The sequence below is a fragment of the Streptopelia decaocto genome (assembly GCF_964273445.1).
Source record: "Streptopelia decaocto genome assembly, chromosome: 1".
Classification (NCBI taxonomy): domain Eukaryota; kingdom Metazoa; phylum Chordata; class Aves; order Columbiformes; family Columbidae; genus Streptopelia; species Streptopelia decaocto.
Window position 1 is genome coordinate 187,080,557 of NC_138663.1, and position 22,644 is coordinate 187,103,200.

Here is a 22,644-nt window from a genome sequence, read left to right on the forward strand (position 1 = left end):
TGCTTTTGTAATGTTGTTAAAATACACTCATTAAAAACTGAAGTAACCATTTAACATGTCTTGAAGTTTTGAAGTAAGATTACACATTATTCTGCCAATGGTGTCATATGACATAGTTAGCAGTGGGAAGATCTCCACATAAACATAGTATCTTTCTGATTTGCCAACACAAAGCTTTTGACCAGATGTCTTGAATACATAATTTTACTGTGATTCAAGAAAAATTTGAAAAAGACATTCTTCAGAAGTTTAATGATGTTTCTGGCAAAAGCTATTGCTGAAATGTATACGTCTGTAAGCAAACAGCTAGAAAATAGTGTATTTGATGACAAAAATCACACTTCTCAAGTTAGAATTTTGACAGTAAGATGTCCTGCAAATGGGTACACGTTTTTTGAATACATATCTACACATTCAATGCAGGCACAGTGTAACCAGTGAAATACCTAAATAACACGAACAAATTCAATCTACAAGTTAAATAGGATATGTTTTGACTTGCTAGAGGCAGAAATTGTATTTGACAGGTTTACTTTCATCCAGTATATATTATGTACCTTTGCACATACATGTACACACAAGTTATTAATGGAAAAAATATAAAATATGAAACTACTTGCAAATATATTCTAGAAGATTTAATCCAAATACTTTCTAAATCTGACATACAACCCAAAGTCTATGAAGCACGATCTTTGAGAAGTATAAAACTTGTGTGGAAGTTATTATTGGACATACTTCAGGAGATTATGATTTGAAACTGTTATTCATATAATGACTATGCCGATTTGATTGAAATCAAGTTAATTTCCTTCATTCAGTTAGAAAATTTGACCCTGGGACACAATTTTTTCTTCATGTAGCTTTCCAGTGTTTGGGATTTGGTCTGAAAAGAATGTGAGAATTCATTGACATCTTGGCTGTTGCCAAGGGGCTGAAGGACTTCACACCTACCCAGCTGCAGGTGCAAGACAGCACTGGGGAGGAGCAGATCCAGGACAGTTGACCCAAGCCGGCCATGAGGAGTATTCCATGCCATGAACACCATACTCCATTTATAAGCAAGAAGTTGCTGGGTGCAGCCATCTTTCCTCAATGGCTACTGTCCAGGAGGGCTCCTGTTCCTGCTCCTATTTGTGCTCCTGAAGCCTGTTCCAATCTCCATGTTTTTACTGGACTCGCTGTGCTCGCAGTGTCTGCCCTCTGGCTTTCATTGCTGGGAGTGCACATTCCAGCAGCTAAGTATTGTTCCCTATAAGTCTTCTTTTACTAATGTTCTATTAAATCTGTTTCTATTTCAACCCACGAGTCTTTCCCCCTTTTCCCTTCCTTCCTCCCAGAGAAGGAAATGCAAGAGAGAGCGGCTGTTTACTGTTTTAGCCGCCACCCAGGGCTAAAAGGTAACAATGAGATATACATGTACTAATATTTCAGAATTAAATATTTTAAGTAGAATAGTAAGAGCTAAAATTTTCCAGGGATGGCAAGAAGGAAACTAGTAACTCATAATAAAAAAAAATCAAAATAATATCTTGCTGAAATATAAAAGACTGCTTCTTAATTGACAGTAAAGTCCCAAAAGTTTGTTATCAATAAAATAACTCAAAAGTTAACAATTCCATTTGTTCCTTGGTTGAATGTTTATCACTAGCATCACATATGCTACTTCAAATGAAAACTGAACTGTCATCAAAATTCTTCTCTTGTTATAAAATTAAATAAAATTTGCAATCCAGAATTTATTCATTTCACTACACTCAGCAGGTATGTGTTATATGGTTTTATATGACCCTAAGTAATATGCTACAAAAAAGACATTACTATAATTTAAAAAAAACCCACAAATTACCTCAAAGCTACATGACAGAATTAGAATCAGTGATTTTGACTCACAAATACATGAAAAGAAAAATAGGAGAACATAAAGCTGATGACTGAACAATGGCATTCCCTCCCTAAGACACTGGTTTCTCAAAGAAAATGAGCACTGAAATTCAATATACAAATTCTAAGGCCATAAAAAAAGAAATGAGCTTCACAGCAAAATATATACAAGGCTGTTATCACTGACAAACACATAATGCTCACTGCACGGAAAAGTCAATGCTTCAGTCAACAAACTGAAATATTAAAGCCAGCAGAATCATTGTTCTCCTAGGACTACTAGGCATACAGTAGAAATGAATACCAGTATGATCCAGAGAAATAATCAAGATGCACTATTAAAAATGATAAATCCCAAAACACCACTGACATAGAAGGAAGTTCGGAGTCTTATATCTCCCAGTAACAGACAAGGAAACTAGCATTGCCTGCAAAATTGTTCCAGGCATTGGCACCAAAGTTACCACATACAGAATATTCAGAAATAGAATGACAACCTTTTCAAAACAAAAAACAACCATTTTACAAATAATCAAAATTGTTCTCTATCAGAAGCTAATTAAGTAGCATTTTTTTAAAACTTCATAAAACTTCAACTTCATAGAAGTCTTACTTCATAAATTATTACCACATTTATATTGAATAGATTCTGGTCTGTTATGTAAAACTTCACATAACCATCAGAGAAATGACTTATACATAAGAAATTTTAGATTATTAGTAATACTATGGCACTAAAGGGATTTTAGCCCTTTTTCCAGAAGCACTGTGTCACTTTTTCAATGTTATTCTTTATTGTAAATACCACTTCGCTTACCTTGCGTGGCTGAAAGTCATACTTCACACAGTGCTGGAAACCTTTGCCTTTTGACTTCAACGATGTAACTATTAAGCAGTTGCCAACAAAATGAGCAGAATACCCAACACCTTTGCTAGTGCGGAAACTGAAAAGAAAAAATTATTAATGAAATTACAAAAAGGGGAATTATTGTACCATAAAAAGGTCCAAACACTATTTTAAATTGCCATGTGACAGAAAAGAAACTAGTACCTGAAAAGGTGGACTTAATTTCCTTTATATCCTCCCTCCTGACCACTGCTTTGAGCTACTAACCTTCATCACTTACTTGATTCCAGGCTCCTTTCTAAGAATCAGTACTTTTTTTTTTTTTTTAGTTATTTCTTTAAAAATACAAGATGGTTGAATAACAAGATATGTTGTATCTATCAGGTTTTTCCTCCCGTTTCATAATTCATCATTTAAAATAACACATCTTATTTAAGTTGTAAAGAAAAGTCCATCACAAAAAAAAAAAAAAAAATTAAAAAGAGATGCCTTGCAATTTTTGGGGGGTTGGAGAACAATGTGGCCGGTATGACACACAAATTTGCATTCAGGGTAATTACTATGCCCAAGAATGATTTCTTTTTCAAGACTTACGTTTTTGTTAGGCTAACGACCTATGCAGTTTTAATCATCTGAGTTGTGAATTTATTTTCATTTGTCAAATTGATAAAGGACTACAATTTTAACAAAGTAGGTTCAGTAAGGGTTTCCAGCTGTCTTGTGACAAATATCATAAAGACAGCTAATCAGAAAGTGCATACATTTCTCTACATATATTTGAAATCAAAAGCATTGTAAAGACAAATTCTGGACTTCTTAAAAAACATTTTGCAAGGCAACTGGTGGAAATTCATTAATGGCACTATACAGAGCATTTTTAAAAAGCTAAGTCCAAGAATACAGTTATGTCACTTATTCCCTTCTGGAAAGCAAAGTACAGTAAAGTCTGCTATCATTAATATGGAGCACATTTTGCAAAGCTTTTAGTCTTTTTTTTTTTTTAAACTCATTATCAAACAGGTTATAAAAATAACCAATGGCTGAAATACAAGGTCTAAATGGTGAACTTCATCCGTAAGTTCCGAAATGAAGCTAAGTATGAGAAATAAAGACAGTACTAATTTTTAATATTTGTATATCCTCCTGTAGCCCACTAATTAACACTTTCTCATTTTCTTAACATAGGCAAGTTATAAAATAATTTCATATTATTACAATAATGATGTTTTACATGGTTTCATTGTTGTAACATTTTCATCAAACACTTTTACTAAGTTTTGCATAGTAACATTAAGAGGTGAAAGACCTATGCAAATACTATGTTCAGATTTTATCTTGACAGCTGCTGAAATTCTATATCTCTTGTCTATGCTGCTATATAAATGCCTTATTGATTTCAGAACACAGAAAAATTGCATAGTTGTAGACATAGTTCCATCTTCAGACACTTAGAGTTATATTTGTATGTGTACTTTAATGAGGGAGAGAATCAAATTTTCCTCTTTCCTCTCTGTCAAAAATATAGCTCATAAACTGTGACCTTCTGAAAAAAATAAACACTTTAAAAGATCAGTGATGTGACTAGACCCTGAGGAGTCCAGATCTTAGATGTTCTTCTCCCATGAGGGTATTTTTAAAGGAGATGAAAAAGAGATATTAAAATTCTAGAAAGACACTTCGGCTATAACTAATTAGAATACTTCTATTGAATGTGAAAAAACAGTGATCAGGGTAATTGGAGTAATAACATCTATAGATGACTCTTCTTCACCTTAATGGGTCTTTACTTCCAGTCTTGATTTCAGTCATCTTATGAGTTGCAGCATACTGTGCCTCATGGTTTTGTTGGCCCTGAGGAAAGCTTTTGCTTTGCTCCTTCCCATTAGCAGCTTGTTAAAGTGCTGCAGAATCTTTATTTTCACAAATTCAGGCTATGGTTTCCTTATTCTCCCATCTAACTCTATATGTCATAGAAATTCTTTCTCCCCTCAAGCTGCTGTGTTGGAAATGAGCATTATTCCCTGCCACAGCCCTTTGTACAAGCTTACACACAAACCTCCTTGAAAAAAGAAAATTAAAAAAAAGGTCCTTCTTTTTAATAAAATTAAAAAGTCCTCTCTAAATAAACTTAAGATATAATCTAAGAATTAAGAGAAAAATCACATACTGTCCATCACTGCTGACCTCAACACTGAAGACAATTTACAAAACTGCCATTCCCCTACATCTTTTGAAGACTATTTTTAGCATGAATAATTTCAATGGTCTGGCTTCCACAATGACCCCACCAGCAGCTGTTCCCCACAACAAAAGGAACAGTGAACAGTCTCATGGGAGAATATTTCTTGTGTACGTATATACTCATATACACAAATCACCTGCATGACTATAGTACTGAATTTTGTACAATAACATGAAGGTTAAAACCCCTAAAATAAAGTTTTTTAACTATAACAGTTTTAAAATATAACAATTGAATGTGCTGTGGATGAGTATGAGACTTTGATTTACCTCCTTGGAGCTTTTTGCCATTCAAATAACTTTTTTTTTTTTTTTTCCTACATCTCTTACAATGTCAAATTTGTTTCTCAGAAACATAAAACATCTCTGCAAGTTAAAATAGTCTTAGCTAACAGAATCCTATTCTGAAGAATATAGGAAAAAAACCACACAGATTCACTACATTCTGGCATATGGTGTAGTATAATTTGAGATGTCAAATCAAATGTTGGCTTTTTAAAATTACCAACAGCCAGTCATTGTAAACACCATTTTTTTATCTCATAAAACATTGTTCAAATTGTGTAGAATGCATCCTGCTACTTCGAACAGAAGCAAGTAAGCATTTTGTTATACACTGAGAACACTCTGAGAATGGCTCTTGAAGAAATGTCTACACCTTTAAAATTTTTACCTTTCCTAACACCCCCAGTTAAGAGGCTGATTTTGTCAACATCATGGTCAAACGGGACTGTTTCTGATATTTGAAACACTGAATTGTCCTTACATGTGGAACTTCCTGTAGTTCAGCATATGAAGATAAGAAAGCAATGAAATTGTGAAAAAATATCTCATTTGTTAGCAGGACTCTTCATCTTGGAACAGAATAAATTATTTTCTAAACATGAAGCTTAGCCAAAATTTTACTCTTTTTTTTTTTTTTCCCTAATGAATTATCATTCTAATACAACAGTATTTGAGAAAATAAGAACTCAAATATGTTCTCTATTTACCTCAACATTATAATATACAGATTATATTAATCTTCACATTTTATTTCTTGTGAAAGGTAAAGTAGGCTAGGACTGGTCTCTAGGATACTACACAGAAATCCCCTTACCAATCACCTACACATGCAGAACTTGCCACATCCAAAGATGAAAAGCACACAGACGACAAGAGCAATATTGTCAACACCCATATGGTTTTATGAGCCTTTAACTACATCCCATAGCAGCTGGTATACAATTTTACTACAGATCATTCATAAAATCCTTATAGTTATGTTTCATTTCAGCCAGTTTCTCCAAACAGCTACTGGATGTTATTACACTTAAATAGCAGGTAATCGTTCTTCCATCCACTGATGAATCTATTGAGTGATTCCAGTTTCCCTAGCTGAGGATTTTAGGAGCAACTCAACATATGATCATAGTACTGAGGTTGAGAAGATATTAATTCATTCTTGCCTGAAGGAAGAAAAAAGTTTATCTTCTACTAACTTCAGAATTCCATTATGTGTTTTTGCAATTGTTCTTCATTATGTCTATTATTATTAGCTTTAGAGAAGGACTGAAAAATCTAGACGGCTTGCTTTGTGGGTTCGGAGAGATTTTCTTGTCCCTGCATCAGTAAAAATAACTCTTTCAGAAGTTTTAGCCATTCTTCAATTAAACTGTTGTGGAAGCACTTGGATGTTTTAAGGACAAAAAGCAACATTTATGACAAAGCAGCCTTAGTTCACCCTCAAACTCCTTTACAGAGCCCAATTCATAATTGGAAAGAAAGCATCTCAATGAGAAAGTTTATCACTTTCATTGCATCTTGTGCTTTCAGTGATAACTCAAAGGGCAGCTATGTGGGGTTTATTCATTTACATGTCTGAAAACAAACACTCTAACCAAGAGAAAAAACTGTTTGTTCAAGGCTTGTCTGCGTGTATTTAACAATTATTCTAAGCTATATTGTTTCTTTGCAGCTTAGTTAATACAGGCTACTTTTTTTGGAGAAAAGGTCTAAATGATAAAAATGGAACCAGAATTAAATTCCCTCTGACACACACAAAGTATCCATAAGTATTCAGGAAAGCTTAAAACACGGAGGATTTTAAACTATTTCAGTGCAAAAAATATGCCAAAAAGCATGCTAAAAAATCTTAGAACTCAATATGAGTTCATAATAAAAATCAGAACTACATAATGGGAAAAATATGTATAAAAAATAATCAAACATCTGAAGTTATTCTAATTTAAAGCTATTGCTGCTTCTGTGTTATATTGGAATCAGAGGGAATCATATTCATCACTCAAACTAAAGGTCTTTCTACACTACGAACCCTAAGTAAAGCAGCACACATTGCGGGCTGTGCAGCTCTGGAGTATGTTTTTCCTGCTCTGAGGCTGTAACAAATTCCCAAAAGAAACACACCAGCTAACGTTGCCAATTCTGATACAAATTCTGGCTGAGAAACAAATAACCATGTTAAATTCCTGTACGCATTTTAAATCCTATAATTGCATTTGTTATTCTCCTTGAAAGACTAAAAAATAAATAAAATACAGATCATACTAATAAACATATCTACAGCCAACAGCTTGAAAAAAATCTCCATGGTAAAATAACTATAGCATTCAGCAGAAAATGGACACATGGAAAAGCATTAACCCAGATGGTAATTTAGAGAAAATGAATTAATTTTTTCCTCAGAACAGATCTATTTTTTAAATTAGATATTTGTTCCATAAAAAAACCACAAGAATTATTTTTATTTTCTGAGTAAATGCACAGTAAGATTTTTCTATGTCAATAGTACAAGTACCTTCCTGAGACCAGATCTAGTCATCTCCTCAGCTGATTACTAAAATTTTCTGCTCTTTAGACTACCTGGAATGACTACAAAGTGAAAAACATTACTTTTGGTTACTTCCTTCCTTGTGCTACACCTGTATTCCTGAACTGATAAAACTTGATAGATCTTGCTGATGTTCAGTCCTCATCTGTCTGCATAGCTGATAAACAGTTTTTAAGAATGTTAGAAAAGGTAAGCATATTAAAGAGCAAATACATAAAAAACAAAGAAATGCTGAAGAAAATACCAGCATGTCCTGACACAACAGAAGGTTCCTTATTTTCTTAATGCCTTTTTCTTTCAGCTAAAAGAACTATACTTGAGCAGATACAGGATTAATTTCTGAAATGAACTTTTTACATGACTGACCAACAGAATAAACATTTTTATTTTTATACCATAATTTTTAAATATCAGAGGGTTTTGTTAAGGATGTGACTATTTCTATTTTTATCACAACAGCAAACCGAAGTAAACTAAGACTGTCTCTCCTGCAGTTAATCTGTTAGAGAACACAGCTACCCTTTATGGAAACAGGTGATCAATGAGCCACTCTTATATTCACAGGCCTACTTTCTGTCACCTCTATCTAATGTGCAAACAGTGCTCTCTGAGTAAAACAGATTTGTTTTACAGTACTGATATAATCTGAGAATCTTCAACACTAAACAGAAAATATGACAACATTCTCAGTTTACAGCTCTAAGAAATAATATATTTTAAAATTGCTAAAGAAACCACCACGTGAGATTTTACGGTTTATCTACAAGGCACAATGCCTTGCATCCATGAATTCATACATTAAAAAGCAAGAAGAACAGATGACTTTAAGAGTCTGCATACAGTAAGGAGTCATTAAAATCTGCAGGTATTTGGGCGGTGGAGGGGTAGCATGTCAGAAACTAAAAACAATGGGGGAGATTAACAGCTATTAGGAAGCCAAAACGAACCATAACTTCAGTGTTATAAGTTACTTACCAATAGAGATAGGGTTTATCCTTATCTACATTGATATTGTTTAGCGGATCCATACGAAACCAGGTGTTAAGAGTAAACCCATTTTGATAAGGCCACTTAGCAATAGGAGGCAATGCAATTGCCTGGAAATTGAGGAAAAGAAAAAAAAAAAAAAAGAAAATAAGAAAACAGCAAGTCAAAAGAATGAAATTTTGAGAAGTATTGTTATAGGGAACGCCTTTCTAAATTCCTGTAATTCTAGACCCTCAGATCTGATCTAAATTTCAAATACTAAAGAAGAATGTAAAAGACACTTCAAATAGTGCTTTCAAATAAATGCATTAGTTCTCAATTTATTTAAAACTATTTACATTTTTAACTGCATAAATGCTGCTAACAGAAGACACGAATTTAAATTCGTGAATGGTAATACTTAGTGAAAAAAAGAGAAAAATTACTTCAGTGGAATTAAACTATAAATTCAGCTTTCATTAAGTATTCAGCTTAAAGATCAAATTAATCTCAGATAGTACTGAAGATTCACTGTTAATACTAGGTTGTTCTCTGAGATTTAAGAGCACTATTAGGCGTTTTGTTTGTTTGTTTTGTTGTTGTTGGGTTTTGTATTATTCAATACATTCATCAATGATTTGGGTGAGGGAATAGAGTGCACCTCATCTAGGTGTTCCTGCTCCGGCAGGGGAATTGGACTAGATGATCTTCTGAGCTCCCTTCCAATCCCTAACATTCTGTAATTCTATATTGTTTTTTGTTTGTTTGTTTTGTTTTTCCCTACAAACAGTAAGGTAATAGACTGAAAACTTTACCACCATTCTCAGTTAAATAAATTAGTAGTAAGGCATGGCCTGGGAAGAAATTTGATTTTTCAATAGTTTATTTTTCTGGGCTGAGACTGATGGATAAGCTTCAGAAAACTCTTTATCCCTGGGCAAGGTTCTGAATATCTGATCTAACTTTTAAGTTAAGCACACTTTGGGGAGGAAATCTGACAAGCTGAACTTCTATGATAATACCACCAAAAGATAGAACATTTTTCCCATCAGTAAGATAGTTATACACAAAGTGAAGTAATTAAAAAAATAAATTAAATGTTTGGAATAATTTTGAGATTAATATAGTAGGCATTCATTACAATAAAATCTCGCTCTATCAGACAAAATATAAAGTATTTTACACAAAAGTAGTTAAGGAATAATAGCCTTTAAAACTACTTGCCATAAGTTGAATATGATTGCAAGGCAGAAGAAAATAGTTTTCTATATAACTATAGCATGTTATATCTAAGTGTATTTAATTGATATTTTTCAGTTTTTGTAAGATATTTTAAGCTCTTACTACACTTCAAAATAATGAAGGCTAGTTAATTAGTCCTTGCGCTGATAGTATTGTGTTCTTATCAAAGCTACCACTGACACTGATTGAGCACTGGCACAGGTTGCCCAGAGAGTTTGTGGAGTCTCCATCCTTGGGGATGCTCAAAAGCTGGCTGAGCTTGGTCCTGGGCAGCTTTAGGTGGCCCTGCTCCAGCACAGGGGATTGGCCAAGATGACCTCCAGAGGTCCCTTCCAACCTCAAACCTTCTGGGATTCTGTGTGAGATAACTGTTAGCCACGATTGGAAAAATTTTTTAGTAGTTTTCAAATCTTGTACTGAAGTGATTCATACAGAAGACTACAAGGAACTGCAGCAAACTCATTTATTGCTTGAAATGAGAATAGATCACAAACCTTTTGGCCATAGAGTAGCAATAACTACACTAAGATTCCATGACAATGTACTCAAGTACATAAAAAAGTGGTACAGAGCGGGACTGAGTTTTCATTATTTTTATATGCAAGGCAATTGCTGAAAGAGTTTTAAGAGCAGTGTTATAGGTAATTAAGAGTAATAGGGAACTCACAGTAAATTTTATAATTAAATATAGCAATGTGCTGGGATTATGCTAGTATTTGACTATAAAAAAGATATAACACCAGTTCTGCTACTAGCCTGGTACCAACTACTCAGTACAAAACATTTCAAGGAATTCTTTTGGGATATTGCTCCTGCCTCCTGAGGAGTTCCCTGCCTGAAACAGGAAAATTGCTGCTTGATGACAAACAGGGACAGCACCTGGGAATTGTACCACCATCACAAGGTGTCCTCCTGGCAGAGATGTAACAGAGTACTGGGAAGAGCCCTTCAGTTGGGATAGTGAAGCAGAATCTCACCAGCAGCTCAGCAGACTCGTTGAGCAGACTTCTGGCCCTTTCATACCATAACTGAAGTCTTGGTCAGACAAGGAGCATGCTCGCAGCTTTCAAGAGGGTCAATCTGATATTTATCATGCCAGGTAAACATAATGCTGTTTGTCTGTCTGATGTCATCACTGTGCATCACACCTGAAAACCTGAACTTAGTGCTAGTAAATTAGATACTATCCATTCTCTTTCTTCTAATGAAGTGTCCTGCTGTTTGAGTCATTTTATAAGTAATTACCCTTGGTCCACTTCCGAGGATGACTCCTCTCCAGAACTTCATGGTGTAATCCAATATGCATTACTCAAAAAACATAAATTTGAAACTCATATTTCTTGATTTAGAGATGCACAGTCAGTAATCAGTGGTATGTGAAACAAGATTTTAACTAAGAAAAGAGAAATGCTTATTGTGCATTTCAATCAAGAAACTTTATGTCCCTGTAAAACTGTCTAGTACTAAGAACTTAATTTTAAATATGATTTCTAATAATTGATGCATCTCTTTGGACAGGGAGGAATATTTGCATTTCTTCCCCTACAAAACTTTTTTGAAGCTCTAATACAAAATTAAATTTGAGATATATTTCACCAGAGTTTGTCTCTAAAGGCCAGAAATGTCAAAGTAGTATGTGTCATTGTAGATATTCATATTCTGCAACAGCTGTCTTGCTGCTGCATGTACTTTTATGAGAGGTTAAATGTGGCTTAAATTTAGCAGTAGCAAATTAAACTCTCTTTCAAAACTTAGTAATTAATTCTTTACACAATCTGCCCAATGCATTTTGCTGACACATCTGGTTGTATAGCTGAATATCAAACAAGATCAGGAAAGTGATCTGGCCAAAAATAACCCAGGTGAAAACCAGTGATTTTCAGATTGTTTATATCCCTGATGCAATCCACCACATCAACAGCTGTATTCACAAAGAAGTGGTGGTGGTGCTTTATGCTTGAAGAAAACTATCAGTGTTACTGAGGAAATGGAACAGCCCAAGAGAAGCTCCTACCACCCTTTGTGCACCATCATGAAAAGCCAGGTATCCCAGGATTATTTCCCCTTAAAAGATTCCATGTTCTACCATGAGCTTACGCTATTCCATACCAGAATGGAACCAAACCTCAAATTTGGATTTCTCTTTTTCAGGCATTTGTATTTACTGCCTTAATAATAGTATTTATAAATCTGTACAAAATATTTAAATTTGTTTGCAGGCTTTTCTGAATGCGCATGCAGTGAATGGGAGAATATCCATTTGAGACAGTTTAGAAAGGAATACAAATTTGTTGTTTTAAGTTACCTCAAAAGTAAAGCCCAAAGTAGTCGGCATTTAAATCACTGCCTTGAGGGAAAGGAAACAGCTGATGGACTTCAGACAAAAAGAAAATATATTTGTCACTAAGCTCTCACTGTAAACTCTGATGACATGCACAAGCTCATGCCTATATTTACCTCAAGCCTCTGCTTTATATAATATCAATTACATTATTCAAATAAAATAATACTGTTCTTCGGAATTTTCAGTTTTTACTTTTACGATGATTTCCCCAGACAAAAATCTGCTATTTGACATACCATCCTCACAAGTGCAACTCCTCAACACTACAACTGGCTTGCAAACCTATGGAAGGCAAGGTCTAGGCTACTCAAGCATGTATCTGCCCTCTCATTTCCTTTCAAGAAATTTCAAAACCAAATGAAAGGAGTAATTTATTTCTTCCTTAAGATGTAGAATTTTGGTTGAAAACTTACTGCAGCACTACAGCCTGGGAAGTTGAAAAAGGTATCAGGCCCATGTCTCTGTGGCATCTGATTAAGGACTGATAATAGTTTAACCGCATGTCTTGGCTGTGAAAACAAAAAACATTGCGCAAAAGTCAATACAACCATTTTTGTACTCTCTAGGCTACAACGGAAACTGGACGACTTTCAAACAACACAGCAAATTAACTCTAAAGTAGTTAACAAAAATACTTCATAAATATATGTTGAATCAACATGAAAAAAAAAGAATAAATCAAGTTTATATGTCCCAGGAGACAATTTATGTAAACTTCAGGCTCTAATGGAATGACACTTAATGCTTTATCTGATCACAGCTTACCCAGATTCCATTTTCGCCTCGCAGCATGCTGAACAAAAGCTTCAACTCTTTGACAGTGATGCTGTAGCTGGCAAGAACCCCCAACATATCAACTAGAAGATCTTCAAAGGAAAATAAAGTTATTCTGAACTCTGAATTTCATTGTTTTGACAAAAAAGCTTGAAAAAGTTAATATCTTTAATAGTAAGTGTATTCATAAATTCAAATAATCAAACTTAGTTGCCTTAAATCTTTTACAATGGATTTCATATTCTCATTGTTTTAGTTATTTTAAAAATAAATTTACATATGAAGTTTTAGATTTTGAACAAAGTATCCATTAAACTTATGAAGAATTAATTCTCCCCATTTCACAACATACTTCAACATTTTGAACTTCTTGCTTGTTCCTTTCTGTTACAAACTTTTGGGATAAGGATTTCTTCATTCCTCTGACTTTAGTATTTTTCAAACATTTCTGACCTAAAAGATGCTTGACATTATTCTTTAGCTTAAGTACAGCACATTATACTGACAATTTCTATGGTTCCCACAGTTTTGCTACAGTGATAATGCTTCCAAATTTTACCAGAATGAAAGGCCAGGAAAAAAACAAACAAATGAATGCCAGAAAGCTTAAAAAATAAATAGTGAAAAAACAATAAAAGACAATAAAAATAAGTTATCAAAATTGCTAACAAATTTATGTAATACAGCTCTCATTAAAACATCTTAAAACCCATAAACTTTTAAAGTAATAGCATGACATAGCCTGCCTTTCAGAGAATATCAAGTTTAAAATTACCACTAGTGCTTAGATCTTTATTTTAAAACACAGAATTTCATTTTAAGGATTTGTTAGCTTGTGGGATGCTGGACCTTGCCTTATGCTCCACACTTTCTTCTGGAATAAAACACACTACTAAGAACTACTACTTCCTCTAGCAGGAGGAAATCCAATTTGCTTGTCTTCATGGCTGTGGCAGAAGAAGTTTAAATTAGAGATAAAGCTGTGAACTATAGAGTTTCCAAAACAAAAAAGGTATGACACAACAGAAGCAGCATTAACAAACTTTTTCAATCTGCTCAACAATCAGAAAATCCACTCCCGTAAAGCTTATAGAAGATGTAAATAAGCTCATGTTGGTTTATTTACATGACTACATGTTCTCCTTGTTCATCAGTGAAAGATGCTGACGAAGAGCAGTCTTAAAAAGAATCCATCCTTTTCAAGGACATTTTGCATTGATATTTTGTTTTAAAGCAAATTCTCTCTCTACAGGTCCCTATCTAAGTGTTTTTGAATAAAACCATCAATACATATTTAACTTGTTCCACCACAAAACCAACCTCTGGTCCTCAGTAAGCAAAAGGCATGTTTGAAGAATGAAATATCATTTAATTTATAGGAGACATACTAAGATGTTCAGTGAGTGAAACTGCATGCCAGGAAAGGCAAAAGAAAAACATTGTAACTTGCAGACATTTTCACCAGGAGATCTCAATATCTTCCTAATATTCAAGTACAGACCCCTTTTCCCCCCCTCTTTCTTTAAAGGAAGAGTTTATTTAATCTTCCTTTTAGAATTTGTGACACATTAATTTGTGACAGAGTTTAAGGGAAAGCAAGATAAAGTTAACAAAAGAAACCCCATGTCTTTTACGATGGTGAATTCTATGACTCGGGCATCTGCCCACTTTCCTACACAGCCTCCAGCCTGTGATGTGAAGCTGGCCATGATTGCACATATTGTATGTGATCAGAAACTGAGAACAGTAATACACTGGACACTCAGAAAGGGTAGTCAGAACAAGTGAATACTAATTTTTGGCTGAGAATTTTCAATTTTTACTTTGTAGCCTTAGCTTGCTTTTAAGATCAAGCTACTTCAAAATTTGCTTCCTCTACAAAGTGTTGTGTGGAAGTAAAGTTGTTGAAGCAAAGCTGGTGAAAAGCAGGACATCATTACAAACATAGGTAACAAAAGCATAAATTAATACAGTCAAACACAGAAATGATTGGCAGGTTTTTCAAATTACTGAACATGTTCTGCTTTGTTTCATTGTTATAGCTACTACCTTATGGCACATACAATTTCTTATTTCTACTGAAGATGTTAATAACCCACAGGCAATAGAAATACATATTTATAAATAATTAATAAAACATTGATGGAAAGAAATAACTGTAAGCTTCCTAACAACATAACTCTGGGTAAAATAAACACCTGAAAGATTGAAGCCCAGTAGGTAATAATTAGAGATAAGGCAAAGAACAGCTGGGGAAGTCGAAACACCTAATGCTATTTAAAAATATTGCTGTAAACACCTTTAAATAAGGTTTGTTTCTTGTTTCAGTACAACAAGAGTTAAAAAGAACTGTACTCTATTACATAACTTTATTCATATTTATTAGAACTCTCATATAATAGAGTCAGTCCACAGCTGGTTTATAAATCCTAATAATCCACTCATCTATAAATGGACAAAGGTCACAGAACATACTACAATTGGATTTTTTTAATGTTTACTTCATTTTTTTTATATTAAATAAGATCACATATATAACTGGTATCTATGATCTCATTTCAGAAACAAGATTCTGTAAAATAATATTAAGTCCAGAAAGAGAAAGCAGGCATAGCTTCTCATTTTTAATGCATTTCTAAAATGCACTGAATGCAACAGATTTTATTTCTGTTAATGGCCTCTTCTGACAATCTTCTTCCAACAATTTTAGAACAATTACCTACAGCATCACAACAGAACTAAGGGAAATAAAATGGGCATCAAGGGAGACATAATCATTCTATATGACTTCAGGCTACTTTGCCATCCACCACTCAGATGTCTCTGAAGGTACCACAGACACACTATCCCAAAGAGCCTCTCTACAAAGAGCTTCACTATTCATCACCTGGAAACAGAGAACTATAAAAAGTGAATCTCTCAAGGAAGAGGGCTTTTTTTGTTGTTTGATTTATTTTTTTTTAAGTGCCAATCACCTATGCAAATATTTTAGTAATCTTTTCCCCTTAACCATTAATAAAGTGGCTGACCATCGCCTATCTTAGTATAAAAGATCATCACAGTACAAAGATGACTTCTGACAGGTGATGCTTCTGGAAAGTAAGTTGGAATACAAGTGGGAATGATCCCATTTGGATTGCAAGTGAGACTTTCAAGGTTACTGAGCTTGAATCTGCAAAATCACAAGAAGTGAGATACTTTAAATGCTGAGAAACCTCATGAATCTGATAGTCTTCATCTAAACAGACAGACAAGTTCACTGCAAAAGGCTGGGTACTTGTTTATTTGCTGTCGTCTTACTTTCATAAAACCAGAGATGAGTGGCTTCAGACTTAAATTTGTCCTGAAAGCATGCTGTCAGAACATAAAACAGATATTGTGCCTGTCTTGTCTATTTAAACTTTATCTAGGTCTAATCACAGCATTTCAGAAAGGAATGGGTGAGATGATGAAGAACTCCTCAAAGAAACAAATAAAAATAATAATAAAAAAACCCCACAAAAAAACTAGCAACAACAACAAAAAAAAACAACCCAAACCAAAACAACAACAAACAAACAAAGAGAAAACCTGTGCCCTTTACAGATAATAAAAACCAATTGCAAAACATTAGGCTGACACAGTGTTAGCAACTGTATTGAGAAGAAAGGGGTACTAACTTCCTAGGAGTAAGCACTGACCCAACTCTTGTTCAAAACATCCTCCTGGAATGTTAAAAATCATTTTGTCACAAAATTTCTTATTTTATACTCTGGGTTTGGAAAGTTTAAGAAATACTTGGGGCAAAGCAGTTCTACAGACATCAGCTGCTAACTATCAAGTGCTTGACCATATTTATTACCTCTGACTTATTACCACAATTTCTGCCATTTATAAAAGGGTGATGTCATGCTTACAGAAATCAAGAGATAAAAGCAAAATGATGAATTTGGTTGCTTCCATGTCTTTGTAAGAATAATTCTCAGAAAAAAACACATTCCCACCTATTTACAGTTATGAGGGAAAGACACTACAAAGCACAATTCTGTTAAATGCCTGTTCATGACACATAGAAGACTATTGAGATAATTTGACACACACTACAGAGCTAAAATGCCATCAGTATTCCAATTTTCGGCTTTGACTTTAAATTAAATATGTGCTCTCTTCATCCATAGGAGTATACAGATGAGCAATCTTGCTGATGTTTTTTCTGTGTAAGGTTTCTTTCTGAAGTACTGTGTGACCACTCTCAGAAAAAGATTAATGGGGTAGAGGCTCCATTAACTTTTATATTAATGTACTACCCCTGCCTTATATTAATAGTTGTAAATTCAGAGTGTTTTTACAATTCCCAAATGCTCCTGGAAGCCAGATTCTATACTCTTGATTTCTGAATTCCACAATTAGCTAAGCATTCTTAAAAATTTCTCTCTAATGGAGACATCATTACAGTTTTATTTGCCAGATATAGAAGCAGTATTTAGGAGAACTCAAACTAGACAAATTTTATTGGTATGATTACTGATGTAAGCACATTATTTCCATGAGTGAAACTTCAAGATAGAAATGTTTGGTTTCATCAACTAATGTTTTACATTTAACGTGGAACAAAACAATATCTTTGCCCCTATACTATTCTGACATATTTACAAGTCCTGCAAAACAAAACATACCTGGGAAAAACATTGGTTTGCGAATCTATTTATCTACTATATTTCAGTCTGAATCTTGCAGTACAATATTCAGCATAACACTTCTGGTTTTAGCATTTTCACATACATTTCTAATCAACAAGGTGGTTGCTAAGACTTGCTTTGAAATACAGAATATAGCTTTTTCAAATACTTAATATTAGGGACACGGGTATACTGAAAAAAAGTCAAGGACAAAAACATTCCCAAAAAATCCAGCTTTCATGCTGCTCTTGTTTCTGGTCTGAAGTCCTTGCTGATTTTCAGTTTCACAAAGCCTAGATGTGTGTCAGGAATCAGAACAAGAACTAAAATCTTAGAATTAGAGAACACAAACCTCTTCAATCTTTCAATAATGCTTCACAATTTAAGTATTCTACTATCAGTCCCAAACTATATAAAAGTTAAGAATTACTTTCACACTGAGTTGAAAGAAACTGCTTGGCTTAAGTTTCTCCCAAGAAAAATAAGGAGTAGATAAATACTAATCATACATAGCTCTGAGTTGCCACATTTAAATGTGACAACCAAACCTGCTCCTCTAACCAAGTAATTCAGGATTTCAATCTGTACCCTACTACTGAGAGGATGTCATGTGGAATAACAGAAACTCATTCAGTATTACTCTGAAAACGTTCACTGTACAACAACTTCACCACTTATTTTCATTAAGCAAACAAAGTAAGCTATTTTCTTTTAATGCTGTAAAGAAATCATAGGATGTTAAAAGCCACAAGTATAAAATCCAAAGAGATAGGGAACACACCTATACACTATGAAATCATTGTTTAATAGAATCCAAATGTCCAGCATTCAAAGCTATGAATAATTTTTAATATGCTGTCAGAGGTAGGTTATGTTTAAAGTGGATCATAATAACAGTTCTAAAATCAGAATAATTCAAAATGAGCAATACACTTAAAGCCTAAAATATTTCTAACATACTGTTCTTAATTATGTTCAAAATTGCCTTTTTTTTCCCCAATAAAATAATGTTATCTTCTCAGATGAATTAAAAGGCAGTTATTTTAAACAATGTATCAACATATATTATAAACTAAGAATATATTTTTGTCATTTTTCTGAAACTGATAAAAATGTACTTCTGACACAATAGAAGTACTAACCAAAAAACGAAGACATCCCAAGCCCTTCCATAATCACAAAATGTTGACAGGTCAAGAATGCAATAATTATTTTATCAGTTGGCAACTTATACCTGCAATCATGTCGTCGACAGTACTCATCTTCAGCAGTACCTGCTCAATTAAACCAACTTCCGTGCTAGTCTGTAAATTACGGACACTTTTCCGCAGAATTGCTGTGAACATACTCCAGATTTCTGCTTGGCATGTTACATCACAGTGCTCCAAAAGCTCCGACATGCACGTAATGCTCTCTGCGTCCTGGATTATAAAGTTCATCTCCAGATCAAATTCGCCACCAACCAGCTACAAAGGAAAACAAGAACAGCATTACAAGGTGAAATACACAGTTTAGTGCCTTTCATAATTTCATTGTGACCAACACTGAATATTTCTTGCATGATGACAGAATTAATTTCGATCTACTCACAGCTATGATCTGTAAGACAGCAAATTAACAATCATGCTATGCAAAACATAGCTTGTACAAAATATACACACTAATACCATAAAATATTACCTTCAATTTTGTCATAGCGCTGAATATAACACTTTCATAAAATAAAATCAAAAGATATTTGAAATATTCCTTCCAGCAAAGTAACTGAAATGGTAGTTTGGCCCAGAGAGATGCAGTGCAGAAGCTGCAGAACCTGAAGAGCTCAAATGCAACTGAAGCTTTTCTACAGTTCTCTGAAAAGAAATTTGCCTACTTAGAAACAAAAAGACACTGAAAATAACTTGGCTATGTTTTCTCCCAGTACAGGCCAACCTTTGTCTTTAGTTACGTATTAGCAAGACCTTACTGCCTTTTCCATTGTACCACCCAAAGAGTCATGCAGTCATGGTCAGAAAATGCATCAGTGATCTGCTCTGGACCACAGCACACATGGAAAACTTGCTTAATTACACTACAGATAAGTTCATCGTGTGGCCAAGGAAAGCCAAGGAAGAAGCACTCTGATGAGAAGTGATTTAACAGCAGTACTAATGAAATCACAGCCTGACTCCTGTCTACCCAGGCACTTGAAAAAACAAACAAACAAACCAACCAAAAAACCCACTATATCTTAAGGAATGGAATTCACCAATTTCAGAATTCACATATTTCAGTCACTTGCATAACTTAAAAAAGATTAACTCAAAACACCTTACTGAACTGAATATGAAACTTAGTTTAAAAAAAATCCACTTTTAATGGCAGAAACATCTTTCAATTTTGAAGAAAATTAAGCCTGACTCTTATGCATCCTACTTTATTCTAACAACCTTGAAGAATTTTGTAAGCACCAATGTTAAATTTCAATAACTGCAAATATATTATTCAGGAAGGAAAAAGAACAGAATAAATGAAAACTAAAATAATTATAAGACATTCTTTTCTATTTGTTTCAGGAAGTTATGTAATTAAAAGTGCAATATGTTTTAAATTAAAGATATTCAAAGAATTCATCTATCGTAAGTGCAGCATTTTAATAGTCACTTTTAACAAAAGGCTATTTTATAGCCTATTTAAAAGCAAATGGTATTGCCTTCAAATTAAACTCCAAACAAGAAGGAAACTGAAATACTATGCATACTTTTCTTTGATGGTTAAACCTACCCAAATATTCCAAGTCTCCTTTCAGACCCTGTCTTCAGACAGAATTAATACAATTAAGCAAGGACTAGCTTTGCCTTCTATGCTAATTCATAATTTTCATCCACTTACAATTCACTTTTTATCATCTAATTGCTAATATCCAATTTATAATTTTCTAACATAAAAGCTTCTAATATACTAAATATATAAACTGACTACCTCCTCCTTAGTTCTCCCAAAACATTTAATTGCATCCAAATAAAACTATTCTCCTAATTATGGTTAGTATTTCACTTTAGTACCTGTGACTGCATATAATATATCTGCATATTTGGCAAACACAAAGTATACCAAGGGCAGGCAATAAAACTTTTCAAAATTAGAAGCACAGTCGTTTGTGGTCGTTCTTTAGAATAATGAAATAATTTTACAGAGGAAAACACCACCCTTTCAAGAAACTCAGGTGGAGTCTGTACTTCTGAAACCAGTAGTAACTGGAGCACACTTCACCAGCCTTTCTGAGATTATGGTAAAAACACAGACAGGTAAAACAGGCACCTGTAGAAGACATTCCATTACATTTCTTAGATGCTTATCCTAAGATGCAGTGAAGCACCTTCTGCAAGTGTCTGCTTCTTTCTATTTCTTACCATGCAGGAAATCTAGGATGACAAACCACATTTATGGAGTCCCCACCCATGGATACATTGGAACGTTGTCTGGACATGGACCAGGACAACCGGCTCTAGTTGGTCCCACCTGTGCAGGAGGGCTGGATCAGAGAAGCTCCAGAGATCCCTTCCAACCTCAACAATTCTATGATAATATTTAGATGTACAACTTTCAGATACCTAATTTAGGAGAGTTGAATCCCACCATTTGTTTTTGATAACAGATAGATCTAAAATCAAGGAAAAAAAACTAGTATACCTCAGTTGGAATACAAGGGTTTAATACAGACTGATCCTCCTTTCCTCAAACACTATTAACAGTAAAATTCTTGTAAATGTAAAGTAATAAACTAACATAGAATGGTTAAAACAGATTAAAATAATTCACAACAGACTAAAAGACTTCAAACTGTATTTGCTTGCTAATGTAAATAAATATAGTAATATGTAACATCTAAAGTGGATTGAAATAGAGCTCAGTGTATCAGTCTGGAGTCACTACTAAAAACAAGCTGCCACTACATATAAAACATGTCAGTGTATCTGCATTTGAAAATACACTGAATGCTAATATCATTGGTTTTGCAGAGAATCTTCTACTGGGCTATGGCTGGTACTACAACTATTTTACCTGTTCATTTGGCAGCAAGAGATTTATAGTCCAGAGTGACTTCTTATTTCACCAAAGAAAACATTAAAATGTACATGATTTGCCCTTAACTGTAGTTTAAGCATATTTCAGCCACTAACAATGACCATAATTATCATTAAAATCAACTTCCTCAATAAAGGAAACAAATTAATGAACTAACTAATGGTGATGGCAAAAATTAATAAGGTGGGGGAACAGTTACTTTTTTTAAAGCAGTCATACTAAAAATCAACACAAATTAGAAATATTAGCAGTCATGATAAAAGGAAGTGTAAGGAGACAAAGGAAACCTAAATGAAAATAGAGTATACAGAAATAAATGATGATGGCTAAATTGTGTTCAAGAAGTAATACAAAGCAACCACCTCTGCTTTAAAATGTGAAAAATTAAATATAATTCAGCCAAGAAAAGAAGTAGAAAATTTGCCATTAAAACCAAACAAACAAACAAACAAAAAACCCAAAACAAGCAGCATTCTCTAACAACATTTCTACACCTGCATTTCCCAAGCAAAAGACACTAGGTAAAGAGGAATAACCAGTAGGTCTTCACAGCAGAGGGAGGTTATCAGTGAAGAACCATAGTGATAATGAGCTGTTAACAAGTGCAGATACTAATGAAAGGACAGTGTTCACAGAAGAGCCAAAAATCATTAAATGCAGTTAAAACCCACCAGCTAACGAGAGCTGCAAAGATGTTGTGATATCAAGTGGCCAGGCAACAACATATAAGAAGAATTCAAAGTTAGCAAATGCAAAGTAACAGCATATTATGATAGTTTTACCCATATGT

At 34.0% G+C, this 22,644-nt stretch overlaps 1 protein-coding gene across 2 annotated transcripts in view; it reads right to left on the reverse strand.

Annotated features, from left to right (window-relative positions):
• NBEA (neurobeachin) overlaps nt 1-22,644 on the reverse strand; it is a 490,666-nt gene that overhangs the window by 383,720 nt on the left and 84,302 nt on the right. For both annotated transcript variants that reach the window (XM_082063608.1, XM_082063609.1), the window contains exons 2-6: nt 19,021-19,252; nt 13,120-13,220; nt 12,768-12,863; nt 8,778-8,899; nt 2,702-2,828 (exon numbers count right to left, since the gene is read on the reverse strand). In XM_082063608.1, coding sequence (XP_081919734.1) covers nt 2,702-2,828; nt 8,778-8,899; nt 12,768-12,863; nt 13,120-13,220; nt 19,021-19,252 — 678 coding nt within the window. The remainder of the gene's footprint in view (nt 1-2,701; nt 2,829-8,777; nt 8,900-12,767; nt 12,864-13,119; nt 13,221-19,020; nt 19,253-22,644) is intronic.